Source organism: Bidens hawaiensis, unplaced genomic scaffold (assembly GCF_021521415.1).
Source record: "Bidens hawaiensis isolate Kalapana, Puna unplaced genomic scaffold, B.hawaiensis_p1.1 tig00002825_1, whole genome shotgun sequence".
In the NCBI taxonomy this organism is placed as follows: domain Eukaryota; kingdom Viridiplantae; phylum Streptophyta; class Magnoliopsida; order Asterales; family Asteraceae; genus Bidens; species Bidens hawaiensis.
In genome coordinates, this window is record NW_027491152.1 from 1,731,538 (window position 1) to 1,745,488 (window position 13,951).

General features: G+C 36.4%; 1 protein-coding gene across 1 annotated transcript; it reads right to left on the reverse strand.

Moving 5' to 3' along the window:
* Nucleotides 1–2,137: 2,137 nt before the first annotated feature.
* LOC143621292 (26S proteasome non-ATPase regulatory subunit 2 homolog A-like) lies at nt 2,138–7,948 on the reverse strand. The gene is made up of 24 exons (XM_077092763.1): nt 7,824–7,948; nt 7,647–7,747; nt 7,009–7,129; nt 6,869–6,928; nt 6,694–6,761; nt 6,338–6,380; nt 6,187–6,252; nt 6,019–6,057; nt 5,855–5,937; nt 5,575–5,689; nt 5,385–5,459; nt 5,130–5,288; nt 4,920–5,027; nt 4,735–4,836; nt 4,513–4,653; nt 4,328–4,432; nt 4,026–4,247; nt 3,810–3,923; nt 3,502–3,717; nt 3,246–3,419; nt 3,077–3,162; nt 2,886–2,994; nt 2,623–2,801; nt 2,138–2,546 (listed from the first exon to the last, which is right to left on the reverse strand). The coding sequence occupies exons 1-24, from the start codon at nt 7,920–7,922 to the stop codon at nt 2,471–2,473; spliced, it is 2,661 nt and encodes an 886-aa protein (XP_076948878.1). The 5' UTR covers nt 7,923–7,948; the 3' UTR covers nt 2,138–2,470.
* Nucleotides 7,949–13,951: the final 6,003 nt, after the last annotated feature.

The window sequence follows — 13,951 nt, forward strand, 5'->3', positions numbered from 1 at the left end:
ACATATCGGCCTCGCGTTCTTCAACAAGATTGTTATGAAAAGCTTGTAAAGTTTGGCGTTGGGCAAAAGCACACTTTAACATATGACAAGTTGAGTTCCAACGGGTTGGAACGTCCCAATTCGGCCCCAAATACTTTCTTTCAACCGACTTGCAATAGTTCTTATATTCAAGATGTCTTCTTTTACCACTTTTGAAGACATCTTGTAACATAAGTCTAAAGTATTTTAAATCATCACAAATGTGTTCATTGTCAATACCTATTTGAACAACCAAGTTGATGATATGTGCAACACATCGGACATGAAAAAAATCCCCGAAACAAGGTGGTGAATATTTAATGATAAATTTTTCAGCCGCCTTAGTATTGTTTGAAGCGTTGTCAAACGAAATCGAAAATATTTTATTTCTCAAGTTGTAAGTCGTTATAACTTCATCAAGTAATTCAAACAATTTTTCGGCGGTATGTGGGAACGGGAAGTTTTCAAAAGCGATGGTGCGTTTCATCAATTGCCATGTCACCGGATCAACCCAATGAGCGGTGACACATATGTATGATTCGGGCAACCCGTGTGGTGCCGACCAAACATCGGTAGTTAAACTAACCATGGCTTCTAAAGAATGAAAAGACTCGATTAACTCTTTTTTAGCACACTCCCACAACCTGATACAATGACGTCTTAAGGTAGTACGACTTACATGTGTGTATCTCGGTTGTAGAGTTTCGCGAATCAACGACGTCAACTCTGGGTCACCAAAGTGGTTAAACGGCAAACCTCGTTGAATAACGAACTTTGCCATTCTATCTTGAACTTGAGTCGTGTTGTAACGAAATAGTGTACCATCTTTACCCAAGTCAATTTGATCGGTCGCGCCAATCCCTTTCAACGCCTTGCAATATGGCTTCTCTATGTGCTTTCTCAAAGTAAAGTTGGAATCGTGCTTTAATATTGAACCACATAGTTTGCAACGAGCCTTTTGATAACCTTCGTCATCCACAATCAAATCCCAATTCTTCCATATGTCTTGGTTGCGGTTATGGTTGACTACCGTAACAACCCTTGGGTCCTCCATAACAGGAACGGGGGCAACAAAAACACTCTTCTTAGCCTTGTTGTTAGTTTTTTTGATGGGTGCCATAATAATATTTAGTTGGATGGTCGGGTAAAGGAACGGGTTTGCTAAAGGAGTAGTATTTTAGTTTGTTTTTGAGTTTGGTGGTGAAACAAGTAATGGAAACAAGTTATATATAGGTTTGGGCATCAAAAACCGGTTCCAACGGCTATATTACCGTTGGAACCGGTTCCAACGGATCTATTGTCTCAAAAACCGGTTCCAACGGCTATATTACCGTTGGAACCGGTTCCAACGGCTAATTGGTGTCTAAAAAACCGGTTCCAACGGCTAGTTTGACTTTTGTTTGACTCTTCAAAAAAAACCCGTCGGAACCGGTTTTTCCGGGTACGAACCGAACCGGTTCCAATTAAGAACCGGGTTGGAACTGGTACTGACATACAAATAGGAGAACCGGGTACGATTTTCGGGTACAAAAATACCCAAACCGGGTATTGTTCCAACCGGGTTGGAACTGGAACCGGTTCCGGTTCGGTTCCACCAGTTAGGTTCCGGAACCGGTTTTTTTGTGCACGTCTAACCTTCCCCACAGTCACACCACTATTTAAAACAACCGGCTGAACTGCACAAAACATGGTCCTGTCTCAAGTCTTAATTTTCTGTCTTCGCAGTACAGGCCCCTTAAAACACTATGCCCTCAAAAGTTTATTTACTTGCAGCCAATCTCTATTGTCATTTAGCTACTACACAAAAACAAGTTCCATTTTGTTCTCAATGTTGACATAAAACTACTTTCTGTCCCAACCATGCAAGTTAATGTTCATCATATAAACCTGATCACTAGTTAAGCATCAGGTGGAAATTTGAACACCATTGTTAAATTCATTGTAAATAACACAACAAAACATAGTAGTGCATGAAACTAAGCAGGCTTCGTTGTGATTGATGATAAAGCCAGAAGGTTTCTAGATGGGCCAGCTGCTACTAACCAGTAGTGGTTTGTGTATAGTTATCGGGTGCTATAAATAATATGCATTAATATCAGAGCATGACACAACATAAACCCTTTGTATCTGCTAAGCATGTCCAGGCTTTGTTAACGGATATAACAGACATCACAACTGGCAATAGAGGTCATCTGCTTCGTTTAAGAAAAATGGGCATACAACTTCATAATAGCTAGTTCATAAGCAAAACGTATATCTAATTTAACATCAACATTAAACACAACTTAAAACATATTCAAACCATCGTCCAACATGTCGGAAATTGCCTCAAAACCTAAGCTCGAGTCACAAAACAAGATACAACTTCATTACCATCATAATCGGGCACATGGCAGCCCGTTACCTGAGACTTCCAGTAAATCCTGTCTTGTTAACCCTGAATAATCTGTATCTAGGCTTCTTCTCTGTAATCTGGGTTCTCTTTCAGTATAACAAATCCTTCTAAAATAGGGGAGAGAGGAAGATACCTGCATATTAGAATATTAGAACATATGCTTTTACAATCCACTATAAGAGTCAATAAAGCTGTAGAAGTAATAGTACTTCTCTGTTGCAAGTTCAGCCCTATCCCCAGCAGCCAAGAGAACAGGGGTGGAATGGGTCTGGAACCCAGTAATTGTCTTGGGCCGACCTGCCTGGCCCACAACATCCACAGCCTGACCCACCCGAACCGGTACCGAGAGAGGTTTCAAATTTTCATCAACAGTCAGCAACATTCTAGGCTGTTGAACAAACAATCACAAACATAATTAGTTAATTACCATCTTGTGATAACAAAAAAACGAGAACAAAACAATGACACAAACCTGCATAGCCAAAACTACAAAGTAGAGAACATAATGATATTTTCCCAAAATGATTGCTTTCATATCAAGTGACGCGTGAAGTAGTACCACAAGTCCAGCCAGAGCCGTACTGCCAAGAAAAACATGTATAAAAATGCTTCATCATAATAATTAAAAAGTAGAAAATTATGTTACAAGTAAACTCTACTTACGGGGATAATAAAAATCGCTCCGAGTGATAAGGAGCAAGGGTCAACAAACCCTTCCCCATGTGTACAAAACCTTGAGCAATTCGCACCTGCAACAAAAAACAAAGTAAAATATTAAAATATGTATCTATAAATATGCAACTACAACAGTGGAAGAGCATTTGTCGATTACACAGAAGAGAAGATTGGCTTCTTTGTAATAATAACTTGAAAGATTTCGAAGCATGCCAGCTATTCTAGCGTTATTGGTTCCGGCACCTATCAATCCCAAAGAGATAACTGCTGCCATAGCAACTTCTGAATCAGCATCGTGACTGAGTCGACTCAGTGTATCCATAACATGGACCTAATCAATCAAAACCAAATGAGTATGCTTTCTTATAATTATTCTTGTTACTACTATTATTAACAAGCAGATTTGGTCATACCTTTGGATTTGATATGCAGAGAAGACCAAGAGCCAATGGAACAGCCTTTCTGATATTTTGTTCCCCGTACTGTAACAGATGCTCTAATGAACGAATTGCCATATCGAGCCCTAGTTCCTCAGCCATTGCTACCATGGCAATACCTAGTACAGCCGGACCTTGAAAAGTTTCACCCTTCTCAAAGTGTTGTGCGCATTGACCAAGAAAGTGTTGAACCTATGAAAACAAAAAAAGAAGCATATTACCAATTTCAATTACAATTTCAATGCATAGGTTATGCAGAAAAATCTTTAAGAACAGTAGATTACCTTCAAAACGTTTCCTGTCCCAGCATAGGCGCAAGACAACAGAGTCATATCACAATACTTTCTGATCTTTTCATTAAATGTCTTCGACACCTCAGCAGTAGCCTCCACACTATCCTGTAATATACAAACAAATTTCAAATTTACTGCTTGTTAGAAATTGAATTTTGCAACACAAACTCGAATTCATAGACTTCTATCAACTGCATATCTTCTTACCTGTTTCCCAAGGTAAAGAAGACCTAACCCAAGAGGTAACAGTCTGGTGAGTGGCTCTCCCAAATCTGACTCGCTTCGGTCCATAAGCGCAAAGATTATTGCCTGAGCCACCTCTTCATTACAAGAACCAACATACACCAAACCTAAAGCAATTGCAGTGAAAGCAATAACATCTAGTGGTGCTTTCGGGTCTCCAAGAATTGGAGTCAACTTGTCACGGATCTAAAAAGTTATTAAATCTAATTATATACGAATCCAAAGAGAACAAATTTTATGGAAAAATTAAGTGTTTTATAAAAAACCTGTTCATTTTGAGTGCCAGCATATGCAAAACCAAGACCAGTTATTGCACCAATTCTAATAGAAGCATCTTCTTTATCCAGATAATCAGCAAGAAGTGCCAAGGCCTGAAAAGAACCAAAAAATTGACATAAAAAATAATGTCACGAAAACAATGCTTTAGAAAGTAAATCTAAAGAATACTCACGGGATCACAGTCATTCTTGATGCCACAGTTGACAATCCCAACACCTAATAACGCACCAGCTATGACATGATTATCATTGCTGTGAAAGTACTTGTCAAGTTGGGCAAGACCAGTGTCAACATCCCAAAGATCAATCATTCCCTATAACAGTACAAACAAGAATTACAGTTCATATCATGTAATTATGCAATTAAGAGGAGAAATTTGACAGTTTTTACGTACCAAACTTGCAGCAGCACTTGCTTTCCCGTGATCTTTGTTCTTAAAAAGCCAGTTAGAAGAACCTCCAGTTGACGTCTCTGAAGCTACCGTCATCAATTTATCCTATAAACAGGATGGAAAAAAGCACAAATTATTATAAAATATGCAACGATAAAAAATAATATGTATATAGATAAATAATCCACCTGACCAAAACCAGCATTCACGAACGCATTTACAAAAGTTGCTGCCAGATTTTGTCTGGCTGAATCAACACTAGCACCAGCACTAGCGCGACCATCAAGTAAATGTGCCTGATAAAAGAAACAAACATTATTTAACTTATGATTGATCATGATTGAAATTTAGTTCTATATTATTACAACTTAATAGATATCACGATCAAAAATTTAAACCTTATAAATATCTTCAGGAGATTTGGGCTCCATAACCTCAATATCTCGAGCAAGGGTAAGATAACCTTCACTTAATTTAGTGTTGTTGACAATTTCTTGCAAGGCCTCCCTCTCTTCATCATCAGCACACATCTCCTCATCAAGCTCAAAACTTATTCCCTGCACAGTATGATCACACAATCATTACATTGCAAAATAAAAATACTACTTAACTGAAGTAAAATAAGTTCAAGGGGATATAAAATTCATGCTTACTTGTCGAGCGAGAATGTAACAGAACTGCTTCTTGCGCAAGAGATCAGGACAAGAAGTAAAAACCTGCTTCACATGCTGTCAAAGAAACATCCAATCAAGTATCAGAACACAACTTGAATAGAAGAAAAGCTCACTTATTCATAATATATCAAATTATAAAAATACATCAAAATAATAATGAAATGCAAACCTGCATGTTGTCAAGATAGAGTGCAATCTGAAGTGCACTTGGAAATTCTTCAAATTGTTTGTATATTGTGTATGCAATTTCCAAAACTGACACGTCATCCGGTCCAGGAAGGTATCTAAAAATTTTGAAAAAAAAAATCATACAAAGTTCATTAGCGCACATACATCATATAAGAACGCAGAAATAATGAAATCAAAAGACTAGACAAAAATATACAAATCAAAGGTCTAAGACTCTAAGCAACATGAACTATACAATCAATCTAAACTCTGTAGCTTACCTGGCTGAACTTGTCAGGTACAAACAAGTTCTTTTGTAATTTGTCTTGTCGACATGCTTCACTAGTAGATCAAGAAATTCAACCTGAATTTATTCAAAGGTAAGTATCATATTGATCTTTATAACCAGTAGATCATATATGTCAAAAATTATAAAACAAAATACCTCCATCAAAAGATCGACAGCCTCGGGTTCAGCATTATGCTGCAATGTGAAAAAAGTTATAGAAACAAATAAATGTTTTGATAAGACAAAAGGATAAAAAACAAATAATCAACAAAACGACACAGTAAACTACAACTCAAATAGACAAGCAAAATATATAAGGCATACCTTCATGTGAAAGGCAACAATTTGTTCTACAAGCTCTATTAGATCATCCACGTTTGCTTCCTCATTCTAAATTGGCACAAATCAAGAAACAAATAACTACACACGAAGACAATAATAAAGAGATGAAGTTGTTTTTAAGTAGAAACAGTACCACTCTTTTTGAATACTCTTGTGCAATTTCACCAGCCAAATTCCTACAGAGATGACATAATCAGTGACCAGACATTCACACTAACTAATCAAGTAAAAGTCATCTAAAAAATATATGATTTGTATAGTTGATTCTTAGATACAAATATTTCTGTAGCAAGACAATAGATCAATACAAAAAAACGCAGAAGATATGGAAGATGAAAGCATCGTCACATTGTAACATTTCACATATAACATGATGATACATAGCCTTCAACAAATAACACAAAGTTTAGCGATCTATCCCCTTAAAGCCCATAAACACATATATTGTATATAATATAATAATTACAATTTACAAAAAGAATTAATTACCTAACATACTCATGACCCCAGGAACCAATATCACCTTCAGAACCCAGCAATCGATACTTCAAACTCTCCTGATAGAAAAATGCAGAAAACAACATTAGCAAAAACATAATAATCAAACGAGAACTAAAATACAATAAATAAAAAGTAAATTAATATATGTAGATGGCTCCCTTACCCGATCACCCTCTGCAGACATTGTCAAAGCCAAAACTGATAGTATATCTGCAAGCAATTTCTGCATAAAAAATAAAGCTGATCAGAAACATCAAACAATAAAAATAATAATAACTTATATTGACAAAGTAAAAGAGATACCTTTACATCAGAATCTGGCATTGTCTCGTAAAATGATTTCAAAGTTCCATAATGTGGCCGTAAAAACTTCAGTGGCTTTGGAACCGAAGTCATGGAACTTGTAGACATCCTGATTTCTTGCCTACAAGCCAAGAATAAAAATTTAAGCATAACAACTTCAATCATTTTCACATGTATATGGTAATATCGTAAAAGTTTCAAATAAGAATGTGAATCTGTATATGGCAACCTTTTAAGTGAACCAAACCTATCGGTGATACATTGGTTATCGGTCTCTTGGAAAAATATCGGTCAGAATATCGGTACCGATAATATATCAGCGATAGTTGACTGATATATTACTAATATTCCCGTATTCCAGTTTTAAGTCTTAATTATCAACTTTTAATGTTCAGTGTTAGTGTTTTAAGTCTTAATCAGTTCCAACTTGCTACGGTTGTTAGTGTTTTGAAAGTTTCAAAAGGTTAAATCGTTAATGGTAGAATAGCATACTGAATTATTAGTGCTAAATTATATGATGCAATAACATGTTTCTGACTGTATAAGATAAAGCAATCTAAAGCCCTAACCATAAGTAACAAATCTAAATGAAATAATAATATGACAAATAATAATAAGATTACAAAAAAAAGTAGTACCTCATGCTCTCAAGAGCATTCTTTTGTAAGGCTGGGTTAGCATCCTGAGCTCTTTCAACATACAGCTCCAACTGCTGCTTCAACGCCAAATCCTCTTCCGACTAAAAGAATCACATAATCAATTATTAATAATAATGGTTAAACCTAAATACGAAAACAAAACAATTAATTAGTTACGAGATCTTCGTCTTTCTTCTTCGGATCTTTAGACGGAGGCTTCAAATTCGACTCGTCCTTAGTAGCTGTGTTGTTGTTGTTTCTTGATTCTGGATCCATCGTCTACTGAAAGCTGATCGGAATGAATGGGGGGTATTATTTTGTTTCTTTCTTATATTATTCTCTTTCTCTCCAACCAACCTTACTGGTTTTTCTTTTTTTCTTTTTAATATATATATACGATGCAGGCCAGTAAAGGGCCGAAAGACTTTTTAAGTTGGGCCTCAAGTGAAGCCTGGCTGGGTGCTATTAAAGACACCGGCTTTTTAACCCGATGATACGATACCATGGAGTAGAGGTGCACAAATCGGGTTTTTTAAATACCCGGGTTCGGGTATGGAACTAGGTTCGGGTATGATTGGGTATTGGTAATACCCAGGTCAGGTTCGGGTCGGGTATTGTTTCTAAAAACCATACCCTATGTATCGGGTTCGGGTCGGGTATAGAACCGGGTATTTGAATATCTATTATCGGGTATTGAATACCCTATTTACGGGTTTTCCGGGCATTTTTCATGTATATATTGGATTTTTTTTCAAATGTTTGCACTTTTTAGGGTATTATTCGTGTATTTTTAAGGTATTTTTCGGGTATACATCGGGTATTTGAAATACCCGGTTTCGGGTATTGGAAAAACCTGGTTCCGGGTATGAACCGGTTCAGGTTTTCGGGTATTACCGGGTACAAATCGGGTCTAGTTCTGGTTCGGGTTTTAGTGCCAAAATGCATACTCTATCCGTACCCTACGGGTAGGGTCGGGTACGGGTCGGGTATTAAAATAACCGGTTCCGGGTTTTTTTCGGGTCCGGTTTCGGGATCGGGTTTTTTGTGCACCTCTACCATGGAGAGATGCAAAAAAACCCAAACTGCATCTAGGTTTTATTATACCTGGGTTTTTTACTATCCGAACTCGTATCCGACCCTACCTGTATGGTACGGATAGAGTATGCATTTCAGTATCAAAACCCGTACCCAGTTTGTACCCACTAAAACCTGAAAACCGGAACAAGTTCCATATCCGGAACCTATCTTTTTTAATACCCGAAACTGGGTTTTTCAAGTATTCGATCTATAACCGAAATTACTTGATTAAATACATGAAAAATAACCCCAAAAAGTGCAGTCCTTTAAAAACTCTCAATCTAAACACGAAAAATACTAAACAAATACCCGTCCAAGTAAGGGATGAAGTTGCTTGACTTGGGGTGGGCAAGCGCCGGTCCTGGTATGGGTTGGAGTTGCTTAGGTTGGGGTGGGCAAGTACCAGTCCAAGTTTGGGTTGGAGTTGCTTGGGTTGGGGTGGGCAAGTACCAGTCCAAGTTTGGGTTGGAGTTGCTTGAGTTGGGATGGACTAGTACAAGTCCAAGCTTAGGTTGGAGTTGTTTGGGTTGGACTAGTACCTAGGGGTTGGAGTAACATGGGTTGGAGTTGCTTGAATTGGGTTGGACTCTTACATGGGTTAGAGTAATGCCTCAGTGGGTTGGAGTTGTGGGTGGGACAAGTACTTGGGTGGGATACTTTGGGGGGGGGGGGGGACGAATCTGAGCGACGCTGGGCTGAATCTCAGTGGATCGTGGCAGCAAGGCCACTCTGCCACTTATAATACCCCGTCATGTATTTAAGTCGTCCGCAAAGGATTCTACCCGTCGCTTGATGAGAATTGTACTTCAAGGCGGCCCGCACGGCTCATCCACCGCACGGGCTTAGCCCACGGCGCAAATATATGGTTTTTTTCAATACCCGGAATAGGGTATTAGAATATATAATTTTAGAATACTCGGTTCTATACCTGACCTGAACCCGGTGCACAGAATATGATTTTTGAGACAATACCCGGACCCGAACCCGACCCAAGTATGACCAATACCTGATTTTCCAATACTCGATCATACTCAATCCCGGTTCTATACCCGAAACCGGGTATTAGAAAAACACGATTTGTACACCTCTAGTACCATGGTTGGTTTAACTCGGGGTATCTTATTCATATGGCACATGATTATGGTGGGTTCACCGACAATATTTTGTCTGTGTGGCGAGAAATTGTGTCGGGCTTATTATAATAAAGAAACACTAATTATCATTCCGATTATCGCTATCATGGCGACAAATTATTCATTTATCATGGGCCACTCTGGGGCCACCTTTACATGATAACAAAAGGTAATATCTAGTATGAATGCTAGAGGACGATAAGGATTTCAAATCATCTACTTTCTCACCATACTCACTTCCGTTGATAATTTCTTGCACGAGTTTAACCTCACGCTGAAAGGTGACCGACAAAGAAAAATTCTACACATTTGTCATTTTACAGCATGCTCCAACTTTCACCCTTCAATTTCAACCAAGAGTTTTTACACTCTTTGAGCGGAAATCACCCACCAACAAATAGAGGTGTGCAACGGGTCAAACCCAGAACCGTTTACATTGAATTCTTAAACCCGAAACCGGGCCGTATAGAAATGGGTCGGTCCAGGTTTTGAGACGGGTTCTACGGGACGGGTTGGTGGTTTTCACGAGTTTGTTATAAACCTACAAAAACAGTTGCTATAGCTTTTTGACCGATTACACACCGTACATTGACTTTTCATTTAAAATATTGATCTTGTATTCGAGTGAAGAAGCAGAACCAGATCATTGAATTAACAGCCTAAACCTCGGTTTCGGGGAAAGCACAGGTTACATGATGTGCTTACAAACAAGACAGAATTACAGAAATTGTCCTTTATGTTTGGACCAAATTTCACTAATTGTCTTTTATCTTTAAAATTGATATGTTTTATCCTTTACGTTTATAAATCCTGCAACGTTTGTCCTTTGGCCCTAACCCAATTAGTTTTTCTCATTAAATCAGGTAATCTACCTTACACATAAGGGTAAATTGGTCATTTCACCTTGTTATTTTAAAACAACATTTTCAATAACTAAAACTAATATATGTATAATTAATTTAAAACAAACACACTCTCTAACACACACACACATATTCTCTCATCTTTATCTTCTGCATTTCATCCCAACCAACCACCCTTCACCTTCACCATCACTCTGTATCACTACCACCATTGAACCAAAACCAAAACGATAACCACAACCACATACACTCTCACCATTGAACCAGAACCAAAACGACAACCACATACACTCTCTCTATTTTTCTTTCTCTACACCGGAAAACCACCGCCACGGCGCCACAGTACCACCGGAGAAATACAAGAACCACATGACCAGACCACCACCATCGCAAGTACCACAACCAACGACAACACCTCTTTTTTTCAAAAACACAGCGTCTCCACCCCCTGCAAATCCTCTCTCTCTTTTGAAGCTCTCTGTCCCTCTCTAAATACACCTAAACCCTAAAAAAACAGGTCAAATTAGTTTCCATTGATGATTTTTGGTAAATCTTTCAAAATTGTAGAGGGATTTTGGCTGGATCGTTGAAGTGATGGAATCCAATGGTTTATTATAGGGTTTGCAGAGCGAATTTGAGGAATGGGGTCGATGAGGTTTGGAACGGTGGTGCTGAAGGAAGATTAGGGGATGAGGTTTATAATGCTCAACGGATTTCGTCTGAAGTTGCAGGTACGAGCGCCGCTTTTCAGACACATTTTTCGAGTTCTTAAGAAAACTTTGGCAAAGCACCGGAACTCAACGTCTCCGGTGACGCTGGAGTGGTTCAAGGTAGGGCTGTTCACGAACCAAACCGAACGCGGACATGCTCATACTTGGTTTGGTTTGAAAGCGAGCCGAACCGAGCGGATTGAATTTAAAGAAATGAGCGATATCTTTAGGCTCGAACTTGGTTCGGTTTGAAACCGAGCGGCTTGGTTCGGCTTGATTTCGTACAAAGTTTCCAATTTTAAATTTTTAAAACTTCAAAATATCATTAATTCAAGACTTTCAACTCTAGATTGTCTAAAGTTCCACATTTAAAATGCATAAAACTCAAAGTTAACAACAAAACATATATAAACGAGCGGCTATGGTTTAAATTTGAACTTTGAATTCAACACAAAAGATTGAAATTTAAAAAATAGTATATTTATATATATATATATATATTCATAAAGTTTATATATAAAACTAATAAATAAAAAAATAATTCGAGCAAATCGAACCGAACCAAACAGAGCGAGGCTTTGCTCGTGCTTGGATTGTTTTTAAACCGAACCGAGCCGAACGACTCACTTCCAAACCGAGCAGAAATCGAACGAGCATTTTTTGAGCAATTTTCGAGCGAATGACGAACGAGCAGCGATCATTTTGGATAGCCCTAGTTCAAGGTAGTGGTGGCGTTGCCTTATTTGATTTGAAACTAAGATATGACAAGTAATTGGCGGAATTAAAAAATTGATGGTGGTGGTGACAGGTTGTGTTTATATATATATATATATATATATATATATATATATATATATATATATACTAGCTTATATGCCCGTGTGCTACACGTGTTGATAAAATGTCTCTTTTTAAACTTTTTTAAACATATTAATAACAATATATAATAAAATATGTAAAATTTATAAAAATCAATTTCACATGTAACCATAAAATTCAATTAAAAATATATTGTGTTAAGAGATATAGGTTCTAGTTTCCATTTACTAATTTCTAAACGCATTGTTATAGAGGGTATGATGTTTGTATTTAAAGATTTGTCGCATCGAATAATCTATTTTGAGCTTTGAATCGGATGACAAAAAAGTTTCAAAGATTAACCCATAATGTAAAAATAACTTCATATGTATTTTGGTTTCATAACCTTTTTGAAAATAAAAAAGTATTGATTTCTCATCAAAATTGATATCAAGTACACACGATTTTATAAAACTTGACCGAAGAATAGGTCAGTTAAGTTTAAAGTAAGAAAATAAAACTTTCCATAAGAGTTAACATATAAATATAAAGTTTAATAACGTATTTGATTACAGTATCTAAAAAACATATTTAAACTTTCTTTTAAGGACTGTGTAACCAACATAAAGATTTAAACTTTTTTTTAAAGATTGTGTAACCAACATACAAAAATACATCTAGTGGGTTTTGTGATTTAATAAGAAACTGAAATATAATCAACAAAATGAAAATTAATTAATAAAATTATAGAAAAAACAACACATTAATTCAAAACTATATATTGAAGGCTTGAAGCAATAATAAGCATCACTATAAGTTAACAAACATTGAATTTGTAAGCATGTGTACCACATTTCATGATAATTAAACAAAAATAGTAAAAAAAATGTTAAATAAACGTGAACAAAAGACAATTTCAAAATACATGTTAAATAAACACAAATATACAACTCACAATTATCAAAACAACTCCTTAAACACATCCTTTCCTTTGTATTTGTGAATTGTGACACTATCACTCTTTTCTTATCAAAAATTAAAAGTCAAGTCCTTCTCTACTTCAAAAAAAGAAAAAGCTAAAAACAAAATACAAAATTATAGAGCTCTTGTAGCCTTCGATTTAAATTCATCTTCATCCTTGATTATATGTGGATGAATGGATAATGCTTTTTCTTAGCTTCCAAGTGAACATCTTCACCTTAAACAACATTCAATATGTTCTTCTCAATTGAATCTTTGTGGACATCATAACCCTATGAAATCAAGCATATTAGGAAATGCTAATGAAACTTGGATCAATAATTTGCCAGTGTGACACTCAAGTTGAAAAAATAGTTTTTAAAACAAATTAATATACATAACCTATAAAAATTATCTAATTGAATTCACATGTAATCAAATAACTTAAAGGCATAAAAGATTAATAAATATATAAACTTTTGTTTTACCTCGAATCATGGGGTTCTTGATCCGGGTGAAGCTGTCAAAACACAAACTTATAATATTAAATGAGCATATACCTAACAATGGTTAAAACATATTGAGAAATATATTATAGTGCTTCAAAAAATATAATATTAGATATATATCATAATATTATTAACTATTGAATAAATATACAAATGATTAAGCATAAATAAGTTAAATAAACCTAAACCTAAATTTGCAACGATTATGCTTAGATAAGAAAGTTAGATAGTACATGTCCATTTTCTTAATAAACG

Excerpts from the sequence above, each read along its gene's own strand:
- LOC143621292 (XM_077092763.1), bottom strand. The coding sequence starts at position 7,922 with ATGGATCCAGAATCAAGAAACAACAACAACACAGCTACTAAGGACGAG. Across the intron at positions 6,929-7,008 it reads TGCCAGATTCTGATGTAAAG|AAATTGCTTGCAGATATACT; the intron begins GTATCTCTTTTA and ends TTTTTTATGCAG. Across the intron at positions 4,837-4,919 it reads TGAATGCTGGTTTTGGTCAG|GATAAATTGATGACGGTAGC; the intron begins GTGGATTATTTA and ends TCCTGTTTATAG.